Source organism: Crocodylus siamensis, chromosome 6 (assembly GCF_052110815.1).
Source record: "Crocodylus siamensis isolate JL-2025a chromosome 6, ASM5211081v1, whole genome shotgun sequence".
Lineage (NCBI taxonomy): Eukaryota > Metazoa > Chordata > Crocodylia > Crocodylidae > Crocodylus > Crocodylus siamensis.
Genome location: NC_143400.1, coordinates 36,154,622 through 36,171,256, shown reverse-complemented (window position 1 = coordinate 36,171,256; position 16,635 = coordinate 36,154,622). Strand labels below are relative to the sequence as shown.

At 44.4% G+C, this 16,635-nt stretch overlaps 1 protein-coding gene across 1 annotated transcript in view; it reads right to left on the bottom strand.

Annotated features, from left to right (window-relative positions):
- The window catches only part of UNC5D (unc-5 netrin receptor D), a 187,356-nt gene extending 170,989 nt beyond the window's left edge, over positions 1–16,367 (bottom strand). Inside the window, exons 1-2 of the mRNA XM_090053908.1 lie at positions 16,361–16,367; positions 13,584–13,802 (exon numbers count right to left, since the gene is read on the bottom strand). Coding sequence (XP_089910034.1) covers positions 13,584–13,802; positions 16,361–16,367 — 226 coding nt within the window. The remainder of the gene's footprint in view (positions 1–13,583; positions 13,803–16,360) is intronic.
- Between the last annotated feature and the right edge of the window lie 268 nt (positions 16,368–16,635).

The window sequence follows — 16,635 nt, the reverse complement described above, 5'->3', positions numbered from 1 at the left end:
GGCTCTCTGAGCTAAATGATGACATAAAGTTCATCCAGACACATTGGGAGGAACTTAAGAATGTTATTCACAAGGCATGCACTGAATTAATTGGATATTCCACTTACCATCACCAAGCTTGGGTTGATGAGAATAATGAGGACAGTCTAGCACTTAATCCATCAAAAGAGAACCACATTTTGCAGTTGGCAAAATGAACCCTCCAACCAGCAAAAACAGGAGGCTTACCGCCAGCTTAAAGCTGCAGTTCAGACGAGGCTATAGGACATCAAGAACCAGTAGTGGCAAGTGAAGGCCATTGAGATCCAGAATTTTGCTGATCAACATGACATGAGAGGCTTCTTTCAAGCAATGCAAGCCATCCACAGGCCACATTCCAATGGCCCAACTCTCTTGCATTCCCAGGATAGCTTCACCCTTCTCACAGATAATGTATCCATCAAACAATGCTGGAAGGAGCACTTCATGATTCTACTCAACTATGAGTCTGAGATCTCAGCTCCCGCCATGGAGTCCATCCCTCAGCACCCAGTAATAGAATCTCTTGCTGATCCCCCAACCTTCAATGAAATCTGATGTCCTATCACTCAGACAAAAAACAATAATGTGCCAGGACCAAATGCTATTCTCACAGGGGTCTTCAAAGCTGGTGGAACAACACTAGCACAAAAACTTCACCAAATTCTAAGCAAAATATGGGTTAATGAGGAAGCTCCACCTGACTTAAAGAATGCCAGCATTGTGACCATCTTCAAAAAAGGTGCCAGGCAATACCAAGGCATTGCCCTTCTCCCCATCACCAGGAAGATTCTTACTCACATCCTTCTGAATTGCCTCCCCCCGCTTGCCCAAGATGTCCATCCAGAATCCTAGAGTAGCTTTAGACCATCACAGTGTACCACCAACATGATTTTTGTTGCACAACAGATCCAGGAGCTGTTTATGGCATTCACTGACCTAACCAAAGCCTTTAACTCCATCAATAATGAAGCCTTATGGACGGTGCTGACTAGTTTGGTTTTGTTGTCCACTGAAGTTCATCAGTGTCCTCAGGTTATTTCATGATGAGATAACTGCCACAGGCCTTTGCAATGGAGCAGAGACAGACCAATTTACCATCTGTACTGGTGTCAAGTGGGGCTGCATCATTGCCCAAACCTTTTCTCCAACTATCCTGCTGTAATTTTGATTCTCATCTGTGACCATTTTGCTCCTGGAATTGGGGTTGAGTATCGAATGCATGGTCAGCTTTTCAACCTGCAGTGCCTTCACAGAAAAATGAAAGTTCCCAAGACTGGCATCAATGATCTTCAGTACGCTGCTGACTGTGTTATCCTTGTGCACTCCGAGAGTGATCTGAAGTCCACCTTTGATCTTTTTTTCAGGTGCCTATCATAGCCTGGGACTCTCCCTTAATATTGGGAAGACCATCAGTCTGCCCCAGCACAAGCTGCCCCTCTCCCCTCACAAATTACCACTGGTGGACAACCCTTGGAAAATGTTAACCATTTCCTATACCTTGGTAGCCACCTCTCCCAGTCAGTCAGTCTTGATGCAGAAATCAAACATAGGTTTCACTGTGCCAGCATATCCTTCAAAAAGCTGCTTCATTATGTCTTTGCCAACCAAGGTCTACAGATAGAAACTAAGATCCTGGTTTACAATGCAGTGGATATCCCCATGCTCTTCTACGGATGTGAGATGTGGTTGACATATCAAAACCATCTTAAGTGCCTGGAAGGGTTCCATCAGTGTTGCCTCAGGAAAATCCTTTACATTAGATGGGAAGACCACTACACCAATGCCAGCATCCTCTCTACAGATAACATAGAATCATAGTAGTAGGTGTCATGTCTGAGTTTTACCTGTCAGTTAGAGTGCCGATGCCAGCAAAGCAAAAGAACATAATAACTTAGTAAGAACGCAGACCATAAAGACCCCTCAGCACTAGTAGCCTTTATTTCTTTGCTAAAAGCAGCATTGCAGTTGGAGTTTGTTAAAAGTTGATCTCCACACTTAGAAGCTTGCTGTCTGCAATGATAAGTATTGCAGGTGCCAATCATAAGGTTGACCTTTTGAACCCACTGAGGGCAGGCAGATGAATAATGTATCTGGGTCAAATGAATAGGTATCTAGGTCGCTTGAATATGTATCTAGGTCACTGGTGTAAAAATGTAATTGGCAATCAATAATTATTCACAATTGGCATAAGAACAGATTCTGCCATTAGGCAGAGAACTCCGAGCACACCAAGGAGACACAGTCAGCAGATTGGCCACCTGTAGATGTCTCCCTGCCAGCCATTCTTCATTTGGCATCTCGTTCACCAGTTCATCTGATCGTCTCGTCAAAGAGCTCTCGGAAGTTTACTGATCGAAAGTGCATTATAATTTTTCCCTGTGCATGAGCTGTTGACCAGTTCTGGGACTACTGAGTCGGGCAGCCGCACCTAGCCTCCGGGTTAGAAAGCAAGGGCTCGGCTCAGGAACCCCGTGAACCAACAGACCCCTTTAGACCATTCTGTTTTATGCACTGTAACTGAACAAGTCAGCTATCCTACCTACGCTGCGACCATCAGTAGCTAAGTACAATAAACCTTTCATACAACCAATACGCTTCAAGCCACCTGACTCCTACTCGCCGCTACTCCCCACCTGTCCGGTCATCTATCCCTTCTGTGCCAAGCCGGTCATGCTGACCCAGGCTCGCAGGTCAAGGGCTATGCCAGTTATGTGGTGCAACAGTAGGGTTGGAAGGGACCTTGTAGATCTTCAAGTCTGACCCCCCACCTGGGCAGGAGAAAAGACTGGACTCAAATGAGTCCAGCCAGGTAGTCATCAAGCCTCTTCTTAAAGATCCCCAGGGTAGGAGCCAGCACCACTTCCCTAGGAAGTTGGTTCCAGCTCCTAGCCGCCCTAACTGTGAAGTAGTTCTTGCAGATGTCTAATCTAAATCTACTCTCTAATAATTTGTGTCCATTGTTCCTTGTCATTCCAGGGGGCGCTAGGGGAAACAGTGTCTCCCCCAAACCCTTCTGGTCTCCCCTAGTGAGTTTATAGACAGTCACCAGGTCCCCCCTCAGCCTTCTCTTGTGAAGGCTGAACAGGTTTAGGTCCTGCAGTTTTTCATTGTACGGTCTGCCCTGTAGTCCCTGGATCATGCGTGTGGCCCTCCTCTGGACCCTTTCAATGTTGTCCACATCCCTCCTGAAATGGGGCACACAAAACTGGATGCAGTACTCCAGCTGTGGCCGGACTGGCGTCACATAGAGGGGGAGGATCACCTCCCTGGCTCTACTTGAGATGCACCTGTGGATGCACGACGAGGTCTGGTTAGCTCTGCCAACCGTGACCTTGCATTGTCGGCCCATGTTCATCTTGGAGTCAATAATGACTCCAAGATCCCTTCCCACCTCTGTGCTCTCAAGAAGGGAGTTTTCTATTCTATAAGTGTGCTGCTGGTTTCTACTGCCTAAGTGCAGCACCCTGCACTTGTCAGTATTGAAACGCATCCTGTTTATGTTAGCCCACTCCTGTAACCTATCCAGATCTTGCTGCAGTCTTTCCCTCCCTACTAGCGTGCTCACCTCACCCCAAATTTTCATATCATCAGCGAATTTAAACAGGTTGCATTTCACCCTGTCGTCCAAATCGCTGATGAAGAAATTGAACAGCGCAGGCCCAAGGACCGAGCCCTGGGGGACTCCGCTGCCCGCTTCCCCCCAGGTCAAATATGACCCATCCACTACCACCCTCAGAGTCTGACCCTTCAGCCAGTCTGCAATCCATCTGACTGTGTAGGCATCAATGCCACAGTCACCTATTTTTTTAATGAGGATGGGGTGGGAGACGGTGTCAAAGGTCTTGCTGAAGTCTAGAAAGACTATGTCCACGGCAACACCTGCATCCATTGCCTTTGTGACCTGATCATAAAAGGCAATCAGGTTGGTCTGACATGACCTGCCCCTAATGAAACCGTGCTGGTTGCCCTTGAGCATCATCCCTGAAGCTGGCCCGTCACAGGTGTGCTCCTTGAGGATCTTCTCAAAGAGTTTCCCAAGGATAGAGGTAAGACTGACAAGCGTATAGTTGCCCGGGTCCTCTCTCTTCCCTTTTTTGAAGATGGGGACCACGTTAGCCATCTTCTAGTCATCCGGCACCTGGCCAGAGCACCATGAGCACTCGTAAAGCTGCACCAAGGGCCCTGCAATAACCCCAGCTAGCTCCCTCAACACACTGGGGTGGAGAGCATCTGGACCCGCTGACTCGAACACGTCCAGCCCCTCCAGAAGCTCTCTAACCCGGCCCTCCCCAACTTGAGGTCTGGAGGCGTTCCCTTCAAGTCCATCTGGTATCACAGTGGGGAAGTTCTGGTCCCTGCACAAGAAAACGGACATGAAGAATTGGTTAAAGAGTTCCGTTTTCTCCTCTGGTGCAACCACCAGATTGCTCAGCGTACTTTGCAGGGGCCCCACATTACCCGGTGCCTTCTTCATCCTCCCTATGTATTTGAAAAAGGACTTTTTATTATTCTTGATCTTCGACGCTATTCCTAGCTCTATGTCTCCCTTAGCTTTCCTGCCCCCCCCCCCTACAGGCATGAGCAGAGGAGGTATACTCCTCTTTGGAGATAGCACCCCCCTTCCAGTACCGTGGCAAAGATCATGAAACACCAACTCCACTGGACTGGCTGACACTTGTCTCATGAAGCAAGTCCTCGTCTCTCAACTCAAGTCACAGTAAGAGGACCCATGGAGGACAGAGGAAGCACTACAAGGAAACCTTGAAAGCATACCTTAAGAAGGGAATACCATGAGACGATGGACATCCATAAATCAGCTGACCCAGATGGAATGCACCCAAGAGTGCTAAAGGAACTGGCTGACATAGCATAGCCAATGACAAGGCTATTTGAGAACTTGTGGCACTTGGGCGAGGTACCTGAAGACTGGAAGAGGGCTAATGTGGTGTCTATCTGCAAGAAAGGGAGGAAGAAAGATCAGGGGAACTGCAGGCCAATCAGTTTGACCTCAATCCGTGAAAAAGATCTTAGAAAAAATCATCAAGGAAACCATTAACAACAGGCTAACAGAAGACAACACCCTGAGAGACAGCCAACATGGCATCATTGCAGGTAGGTTTGCCTGACAAATCTCATTTCCTTCTATGACCAGATGACACATCACCTGGACAAAGGAGAAGAGGTTGATATCATACATTTGAACGTCAAGAAAGCCTTGACCTGGTGTCTCATGACGTCCTCATGGTAAAATTGGGGAACGGTGGCCTTGAAAACCTTACAATCCAATGGCTGGGGAACTGGATCCATGGACGGACCCAGAGAGTGATAGTCAATAGAACCAAATCAACATTGCTCATGCTGACCAGTGGTATCCCCCAGGATTCCATTCTCAAACCTGTACTCTTCAATGCATTTATAAATGAGCTGGTCAGAAGCAGACTGGCTAAGTTTGCTGATGACACCAAACTATGGGGAAGTGTGGTCACCCTAGAGGATAGGCTGGCAATCCAGGCCAACCTCAACAGTCTTGCAAGATGGGTGGATCAAAACCTGATGGTGTTCAACATGGAGAAATGCAAGGTGCTCCACTTTGGGAGAAAAAGCCCATATCACACTTACAGGTTTGGCAGTGCTACACTTGCTAGCACCATGAGTGAAAAAGACTCGGGGGTCATGACTGACTACAAGATGAACACGAACCACCAATGCAACAACACAGCCAGCAAAGCAAACAAAACTCTGGCTTGCATCTACCGATGTATCTCAAGCAAGACCCAGGATGTCATCCTCTTACTTTACTTGGCTTTGGTGAAGCCACAGCTGGAATACTGTATCCAGTTCTGGGCTCTGCAATTCAGAAAGGTTGTGGAGAAGTGTGAGAGGACCCTGAGGAGAGCCAAGTGCCTGTTTAGAGAGAGCAGGCCTTATGAAGAGAGGCTAAGAGCCATGGGATTATTCAGCCTGGAGAAGTGAAGGCTCAAGGGGGACTTGGTGACAGCCTAAAAGTATATCGGGGTGTGCATCAGGGACTGGGAGAACATCTGTTCACCAGGGCACCCCAAGGGAAGACAAGGTCCAATGGGTACAAACTCCTGGAAGACTATTTTAGGCTGGACATAAGGAAAAACTTTTTTACTGCCCGAGTCCCCAGGGCCTGGAATAGGATCCCCATAGCACCTACTCTGGACACTTTCAAGAAACACTTGGATGCCTGTCTTGCTGGGATTATTTGATCCCAGCTGACTTCCTGCCCCTTGGGAAGGGGGCTGGACCTGATGATCTTGCGAGGTCCCATCCAGCCCTAATGTCTATGAAATCTGTGAAGAAGGGTGGCATAAGGCATCATCTTTACAATCTGGGAACTGCTTGCTGGTAGGGTTGTGCGTAACACCATTGTTTCATTTCAATGTTCATTTTGCCTTTTTGAAGGGACAGTGTTTCGCTTCATTGTTTCATTTTGTTTTGAAGCACTGTCCCGTTTCATTTTGTTGAAACTGTTTTGATGCATTTCAATGTTTCACCCATAGGCTATAATGGAAAATGCCTAAATCTTTGTCATTTTTTGCCTGATTCAGATGAAAATAGCAGGGATGGTAGTCCCTTCTGAGGGCATGAAGCCTGCCAAGTTTCAAGGAGACAGGTGCAGAAGTTTCTCAGAAACTGCACCTCAAACTGCAAAAAGCAGAACTCATGACACTTGCCAGCAGCGGCAACCTCCTGTCATCTGGCACGCAGATCTGGGGGCCCATACCCCTGGGAGGGATACAGAGCTGTGCCAGACTGATCCCGGGGGTGCAGACCCCTGAATTTGTGTTGGATGATGGGAGGCTGCCGCTACCACCTGGGACTGACACTGGGCACGCCCGCGCCCAGCGCCAGGGAAGACTGATGCTGCCGCTGGCCCCAGGCAGCAGCAGCAGCCTCCTGTCATCTGGCCTGGTGGCAGGAGGTAGGAGCGGAGCTCAGTCCAGCAGCAGGAGCCAGAGCACAGTCCTGGCTGTCCCCACCTCCCACCACTGGGCTGAGCTCTCTAGGGCTGGTGGAGCTGGTTGGAGTGCAGCCCTGGCTCTCCCCTGCCTACTGCCACTGGGCCGCTTTGAAACTTGAAAAATGTCAAGTGCCCTCATTTTGTTTCAAAGCTGGTTCAAAGCTTTTTATTTCATTTCGATTTCACTGTCTCGAGCTCAAAACCTGTTGAAACAGCTCCGAAATGAAACACTCGCTGAAATTTCACACAGCCCTACTGGCTGGTAACAGGCCTCAATGGCACTGCACCATACATCAAGGTACAATCCACTGTGAAAAGAACCTGTCTTGCTCAGGAAACTGAGAAACAGCAGAGGAGGAAGGAAAGCACAAAACATCCTGGCCAACTGCTTCCCCGCCCCCCACAAGACACTACCTGTCCTATCTGTTTTTGCAGAACACTACTCATCCATCTTAAAACCCACCAATAATCCTCTCCCTCCCTTGCCCCTTCCCTCCCCACAGCAGACATCCTCCTTGTATCAAAGGATATAAGACTGGTGTTTAAACGGGTCTCCAGTTAAGCAAATTTTAAAATGCTGCATTTTTAAAGGATTGTCACTTCATACTTTTTGAAAAGCCAGACCCCTTCCAAGTGACCCAAGTTAGCCTCTGAAAAACAGACCCAGCCAAAATAAGTACGCATTTTGGAAAACTCTGGATGACCACTTATAAGTAAAGAAGTTTTTCCTTAATCTATGTCCGAAACACCTAAACAGAGTAGCCCCATTAAGAGCAGTGGAATAGGCTTTGCAATTTCTCATTCACTGCAGTTCATGCAAGACATATATGCACCTACTTTCTACATCTCAAAAGATGCTGAAAAAAATTGTACATAAGAAATGAGATAAGCACAGCCGAAAATCCATGAAAACAAAAGGCTGAATGTCATAAATAAAAGCAGCATTGTACCTGTAACTTGTATAACTCCAGTAAGCACTGAAAGTCCAACCCTTTAAATTATTGTGCAAATTATAACCATCATCTTTTGTTATACAGTACAGCCTTACAAAATACAAAATTATGACTATGGTACTGATATGCTAATAAGCTTTCTGCACTGTTGGATGGTTTAGTTGCAGATAGACTAATGCTGGCAGCAGATGAATAATTGCTCTGTATGTACTAAACATAACAGAGCAGCACAGAACTTCATCATTTGTCAGCTTTATTTGTTTAAATGAGAAAAATGCTGACAGCAGTTATTGCTGTAATCCTTTTATTTATCAGACAAGAAAACTCTAGTTACTCTTAGCAGGTCTAATCCTGTTGGGAAACCAAAAGTTGAAGTATACAACTAGTTTTAGGTGCATGCTGGAATTTTAAGGAAAAAATAAAATTCAAAAAAAGAAGTCATGCCATTCTCTCTCTCTCTCTCTCTCTCTCTCTCTCTATATATATATATATATATAAAGGGCTTAGTCCGTCTGTCTGTGTGTCTTTCTGGCTTTAACATCCTTGGAGCAGTCTGATTGGTTGTCTCAGCAGCCAATCACAATGCCTACTGAAACAACCAATCAGAGTACTCTGCACAGAGTGCTCCGCAGAGCACCACCATGACAGCAGGTGAGAGGGGATGGAGTGGGGGAGCAAGGGCAGCCAGCCTTGGACATGGAGGTGGTGTGGGGTGCTGGTGGAGGGGGATGGAGGCGGTGGCAGCACTCCATCCCCACCTGTCTGTCCCCTAGTCATTCCTGATGGACAATACATTAGTAAGTACTATACTTTCACTACAGTATTATCTGAAGGTCTTATTTTAGACTGAAGCCTCCATCTGCCTCTATGTACAAACAAGCAGAGACTGTCTTTACCCTGTACATTTTACACTGCAACCAGACATGGCAGTCTTCTAAACTGTCTCCATTCTAGAAGAGAAAGCAAAGAGAAATGAAATGCTTTGCCCAAGGTCACATACAGGAAAGCTGGGGCAGAGCTGGAAACAGACCCAGGTCCTCCCACACTTAAAATAAAGTCTCTTAATTATAAGAACATTCTTCCTCTTGTATGATTCCTGCTTTCTAAATTAATAAATGGACTACTGTCTTAATCTAGGATTATCATTCCTGCTTTATAAAAACAAAACCTTGGATTTTTCTTTTTAATATTCACCACAGTGCCAAAATAAGCCCGTTGCCTATTAGCAGCTGTTCTTCCTATCCTTTTATACCAAACTGATAATGAGCTTTAGATAAAATCCATCAGCATCATGTGCCTTTGCTACCACTGCCTAGTGCTTTTTGTGTATACCTGCCTAGGAGCTTGCTGGGAGGAATCTATAGAGATGCTGAGATAAATTCCTCACATTTAGTACTAAATTTCCTTTTATTTGGGGTCTCTTTTCATCGTATTTGTATTGTTTATCCTTTCAGCACTTTAAATATCAGCTGCTAGCATAAAGATGGGAAGACAAGGAACTACGTACATTTTGTGTGACATACTTTCACATGAAATACCAGAGAGAGACATCCTTTGAACCTTGGGTTTACTGCTATCCTTATTTCAAATGCTGCTTTTCAGAACTGGAGACTATTCAACATCCAAACCAATTGTCTCACCACCATCTAAGCCTCGAAAAAGTCACTTAGGTAAGAACTAGGACAAATCACTGGATTCACCAATATCTTGTTCAGGTTTGAACATCAGAAATTGGAACTGGAAATTCCATTTGTGACCCATCATAGATTTTCAGACATCCTCATTAGTACTAGGGCTATGCAAAGCTTTGGGTGCTGATTCGATTCAGAGGAGATTTGGCCAATTTGGTGGCCAAATCTCTGAATCTGAATTGAATCAGGGATGATTTAAAAGGTCTGAATTGATTTGAAGCTCTCTGAATCAGTTTGGAAAAGATTCAGAGAGCTTCGGTGATTTGGCTGCAGCAGGGAGCTGGACCTGGACTCTGTGCTGGTAAGCAGGGGGCAGGGCGGGGAGCTGAAGGAGGGGGGAAGGGACCATGGGGGGACCCCTGCCAGGCCCCATCTCCTGCCTGTTCCCCCAGCCCCCCGAGTGCCCCCCTCCCCATGACTGCCCTGCCTGGCCCCAGCTCCCAGCTCTTAAAAGAAAAAAAAGTCCCTACTCACTGGGTGCTGCCAGGTGGGCAGGTGATCCCCACTGCCCCACGCCCCCCACCCATGGCTGCCCTACCAGCCTCAGCTCCTGACCCTTTAAGAAAGGGTCACGGGGATCACCCCTCCTCCTAGCAGCAGCCAGTCAGTCAGGGCTTTTTTTTTTTTTTTTTTTAAAGGGCTAGGAGCTGGGGTTGGGTATGGCAGCCATACATGGGGTGGTTCATGGCAGAGCCCCCCATAGGGCCATGGGGCAGTGTAGATTACGTCCTCCGCCCCCCCCCCACCTAGCAGTATCTGGTGAGTGCAGGCTTTTTCTTTTTTTTTTTAAAGCGCTGGGAGCTAGGAGAGTGGGTGGGGCAGCCATTGAGAGTGGGCAGAGGATGGGGCCAAATCTCCAAATCAGATTCGGCCAAATTGATTCAGGGCAGTGATTCGAATCACCGCCCCCCAAATTGGCCTAAACTGAATCCAAGGCGAATACTAGCTGCTTCGCAGAGGCATTAGTACCCATATTTATATCTGTGTGTGTGTGTGTGTGTGTGTGTGTGTGTATACACACACACACACACACACACACACACACACACACACACACACACACACACACACTGATTAATCAATGTTAAAATGACTTCATCCTAGCAACATTTAAAAATGTACTTTAATAAAAATAGACTACAGTATACTAAGACCAATGAATACAGCTGTACCTTAAGACAATAATCACAGGCTCTGTATACTTCAAAAACAGATTCAGCTTTGAGTAAAGACACAAAGATCTAAGGTTTTGCACTAAATGCATTCTCCATATATTAGCCAATATTGTAAACAATATAAAAAGATTCCTCTGGCAGCAATGAATGTGCCAACATCTTCTTGATATACACCCAAAGAAATATGAAAATACAGTCATGTAGATTAGAGTGTGTGAATTACTAGCCAGTGTTCATGGCACACCCATAGACACCTTTGTAATATACATTTTCCCACCCATCTTGTGACTATAATTCCAGAAATAATCAGAATGCCCCTTTCCATCTTTCAAACCAGATTTTCCACAGGCACTATTTTGTGGAAAAGGTATAAAACGCCAGACCTTGGAAATCATATCCAGTCATCTGCATTATAGTGCAGATCAATAAATAAAGCAGGAGTAAAATTTTGAATGTTGGTGGAACTTCAGCATTTATGAAAATTGGTATTTTACCCCAGTTTACAAAGGTAGCAGGAAATAAATAATTCAAAAAACTTTCACCAGATTTTATTGCTCTACTCACAGCTGTTAAAGATACATTTCCACCCTGCCTCCTCCCCCACCTGTATTAAATGTTGAAGAACCAGATATAAACAAATGAAAAGGCTAGTTTTTCTTCTGTCTCAGAGGAGTTATGATTTAGTATATGGATATTCCCAAAAGGGAATGCGCATGGCTATACTTCATCAGCTTGCTGCATGCACCCTTTAGCAGGACATGTCTTTCCTGTGTCTTCTGTAGGGGTCTAGGCAGCATTACAATGGTAGATTTCATGATGCACTAAATTCTCTGACCGTATTCACATCTAGACAGTAAAAAAAAATTGGTCAGTTCTGACCCACAGCTATTTTCTATCCTATTCCATACCTCACTCCCCATAGCCTGAGCCGGGTCTCAAAGCTCAATGTTACTAGTACTTTTTCTTTTCTTCTCTTTTTTTTTTAAACAAATGTTGCTTTATTTTATTTTATTTTGCTATTAATTCAAGGCTTCGAAAACATAATTGCCATGTTCAGAAGTCAGATTTTCATTAACCATATGGAAGAAAAACATTTACGGACGACATTTCTTCTATATTGATTCAGAAATGCCTTTCAAAGTAAAGGTTATGCCTATTAAATTCTTTTTTAAAAAAGGTAACTGTAAAAATTAAAATTCATCCAGAATATTATTAACCAAAAGCCTTTAGTATATAATCTCTTCAGAATCTGTCATTTATGTGCGAATACCAAACACCACTGTCACTTAAGGATATGTAACTTCATTTTAAATGACATTTCTCCCCCCACAAAAGGAATTTCTTATACCGAGAGAGAGGATGTTAAACTCACACTTGTATTTCCAAGGCATGGAGTTGCCTAGCAATCTTAGAATTAAAAAAAAAGGAGGAAGGCAATAACAAAACAGAATTGTGAAATTACAAGAGGGTGTAGCATTAAATTGGTTTGCAATACTTATCAAGATGTCTCTAAATGAGAAAGGATATAGAATGTGCTGGGAGCATGATAAAATCTGCTGATCATTTTTCACCATTCTCCCCTCTTTTTACTCGCCAGCTCTTCGGATATACACATTCACAAGATGGAATTGTCCCACTTAACTTCATTAGCTGCCAAATATCCATCACAGAAAAAAAAAGCATTCAAGCCATGCAGTCCAGGGTACTGCCACAGCTTTCCAATCTTCATTCCAGGTACTTAAGGTATAAACAGATGTCATCTTTGGAGCTTAATTAGCTGTGCTGTGCTGTCCAGGTACAGCTGATCTACTTCATTGGTGCCTACATATGTTGCACAGGACCATGGTGCTGCAGGATCAGGTTCCTGAAGCTCTAGGGATGGGTGTGATTTGTGATGCAGACAGCTGAGGCCACTGTCCTGCAGGATCAGGCCCCTGAAGTGCTGGGAGTAGCAGAGGCGTGACCCCGTGGGATAATGGTTCCAGGTGCTGCACCCCAACCCAGGGTGCATGTCTGCAAGCAAGGGAACACACATGGAGGTAAGTGTGGCAATATGATACATGTTTCATGTGAATTCCCTACAGGAAGATTCCCAGGGTGCATCTACAAGCATAAAGGAGATCCCCCCATTTGCAGATGCATGCTCCAGGGTCAAAGGCATGAAGTCCCAGGCTGCCTGTGTTCCCACGCCATAAGCTAACAGCTCTCCGCCACAAAAGTGCAGCAAAAATGATTACTACTAATTGCTGTGGCCACCATTTTAGGCATTTGCAGTGTGACACCATGAACATCGGCTTGGCAGCACAGGGGTGATGTCTGTTTGCAGCCTTGGGGTCAAAGCATTATGTGAAAACATATTTTCCCTTATTTTATTTGATGCTGCAGATGCTTTAGATGAAATGCCTAGAATGATTACCCTCCACCAAACCATTCAGCCACTCCCTTTTTCAGGACCCCTCCCTGCTCCCAGTGAAACAAACTGCATCAATAGGTGCTTAACTGACAACCTAGTTAGAGCTTTACAATTAAGTAAAGGGTATTCTTCTCCTACCCTGTGTGTTGCTTTCCCTTTCTGTCTTTTCAAGGTGCTACTTTCTAAGCTATCCAGAACCTCTATTCTTTATTTTTCCCTTCCAAAGCTGTCTTTCTGTCTTCAATTGCCTCGTCTCATCTCCATTTCATATTTTGGTGGTAGGCAGTGTTTTCAGGATATAATTTAATACGAACACATCAGTCCCATAAGACAGTTCCTTACCTGTAGTTTCATCCATGCTTTCCTCAGAGACATGCTCATTTTGGTGGACCCATTCACCATTGCACTTGAAGAAAATCTGCATAGCTGGCATGGCTTTGCAACGCAAGACAATGGGATTGCTTTTAATAATGTATGCATCATCTGGTTCCTCCATAAAATGAGGTAATGTTCCAGGAGCAGATGGGATAGACTCAGGAAGGGCTTCACTGTTGTCATTTCCTGAAAACAAGAGGAAAAAAAATATCATTTTAGATACTGGACTGAATAGGTAGGGCTGATAATTTGTATCCTAGGCTACAAATCCCAATTTGGATCAATTTAATTCTCTCACTGGTATTTTATCACCCTCTCTTGTATTATGGTAACATTGAAAAGCTTCTAATTCTTCAAGGCAGGGTCTGTTCCTTACAAACTAAAAATAATCAAGACTACTGGATCATTGGACCAATGCTGCATCATTATTCCTAATTTTACAGGTGAGAAACCAAAGCACAGAGAAATTAAATGATCTGTTCAAGGTCACAGAGGAAGCCTGGGGAAGGACTAAAAATTAAACCCTTATTCTCCTGGGTCTCAGCCCAATGCCTTAACATCAAGACCTTCCTACTTCTCAAAAGCTGAATTTAATTTCCTTTAGACAGTTGGTGTAGATTAACAAGGGATCAGTGTTAGCCACAGAGTAATCTATTGATATGAATTATGCTATTTTAAGCACCCCAGGACTGGAGTAGGAAAACAGATTCCTCAAACCAACTGAGAAGAATCATCTGACACATTTTCAGACTGATTCCATTCATTAAGGTATTCTTTTTAGGTAGCTGCTTTCATAGTCCTGGAATCTACAGTTTGTTCAGAAAAGTGCTGAGTGCCTTCATCTTCCAGTAGTCAACAGGACCCCAGGGTACAGCACACCTCAGAGAGAACGAGATCATTTATCATCTGCACCCTCACATTCAAAACAGCCAACCACATGCGCAAGTCTGTCAGGGAGAAAACAGAGGTGATGCAATGCAAGCTTGTCATTTATGACAACTCTTTTGATAAAGTCCTGGCCTCACTAGATTTAATGGTAAAACTCACTAATTTAAGTCATAGGAGCAGGATTTGGCTCTAATGGCAAGAGACAGACATTATACATAAACCAGTATATGTGATAGGAAACTGGTTCAAATCCATAACATAACAGAAGTTCAGTGCACGTAAACTGCTTTCCAAACATCCAAAACCGGTTTAAGATAAACCTGGATGGATGTAGTATCAGACTTAACTGATTTAGGTTAAACCCATTTATTGAACTTCCATCTCAGATCTCCTCCAGATTCAAGTTAACTCACAGAATCCCAGCATACTTTGAACTTGCTCTGCAAGCCCCCCGCCACCAGGGTGGGTGGGCTAGCCTTGGCCCAAGCTGTCTGCTCCAGCTGAGCAGGAAGGCATGCTTTAGCATGCCCCAGCTTATGGCCTGGGCTACTGCAGGTATGTGGCTGCATTTCCAGAATCACAAGTGAATGTCTGTTTACTTGCTTATTGGTTCAATCTATGCAATTTAGACTAACCTGCAAAGATTGAATCAGTTCAGCCTCAGGCTTTTTGCCTGTCTGTACTTAGCCAGTGAGTTTATTTCAATAGCTCAGGAGCTTTGTGAGAGAATTCAGAGACAAAAATAAGCCAGGAGGGACCAATTTAGAAAGGAAGATTAAAAAGGACCACTCATATAGAGCATGGCCCAATGATAATAAGGAAGGATGTAATTTACAGGCAGAGAGATGCCTCAGTGAGATATATGTGACCTAAGTCAAAATAATAAGATTCAGGTTAGATGAAAGGTAAACTATGATTAACTAGAATTACATTTTTTTTAAAAACCCACGTAGATTGGATCATGGAATAATGAGAACATGGTGGCCACATTTATTACAGATTCACAGAAGTTTAGGGCTGGTAGGGACCTTGTGAGATCTTCAGGTCCAGCCCTCTGCAAAGACAACTCAATCAAAAAAAGCACAAGATTTTTGCATGTATTTGAAGCATGCTCACAATGTACTTAGTAAAATATACCATCATTCTTAGCATTTTATTACTGATCACTTATGCCAATTTCCATCTGGTCAGTCTTCAATAAATACCACATCCCTGCAGGCTTCATTAAATCCATGCATTAGAGGAAATAACTAACAATTTATAACATTTTATATAGGCATGGAAACCTCAAGATCCCCTTCAACATCCTGATTATTTTACCAAGGAACGCATCTTCACATTTGGGAGAAAACAGCAAATAACCTGAGGAGTATTGTTCACCTGCAGTTCTGGTCAAGCTATTAAAATAAACTCATTCTATGTTAGTAGGTTACACTGTCAAGTCTTACTAGCTTTGTTACTGTATTCACATTTGGGGTGAGATGTAAGTAGGGAAATGATCAATGAGATTTTGCCCTTCTTTCACTGATATTATTGTGGGGCCAGGATTACAGCCCACGTCTTCCCCCTACATGCTAGTTAGCTTGTTACTCAGAAGAAATCAATAAAAAGTGATAAATTTTATCATAAAGCAAAAACCTGGACAGTTTATCTCCTTTTGTTCTAACCAGTGATGTATCACGCCAAATTCTCTCTCTGTTTTGTTACTGACATCCTTGCATCCAAATCACCTCATTCATGGCTTAATTAAGTGAACTACAAACCATTGTATGGTCCTTGTAACAGGGAGCCTTCCTGGGGCCTATTAGGAGTAAGCCCGCCCACCTGCTTGTGGGCTAACTGCCTGCCTCTCTCACCTGACATGCCTTTTGTTCAATAATTGGTGTCTTAATTAGGCAGGAGGATAGAATTCGCTTTGGATTTGGTCGATTCGGGGGACAGTGATTCAATTTAGCGATTTGAATTACTGTCCCAAATCTGATTCAGAGATTTGGCAGCTGCTGAATTAGCCAAATCTCCAAATCACACAGGCCCCATCCCCTGCCCACTCTCAATGGCTTCCTCCCAGTTCCTGGCTCCTTGGGGAAAAAAAAAGCCTGCACTCAACAGCTGCTGCCAGGCAGGGGGTGAT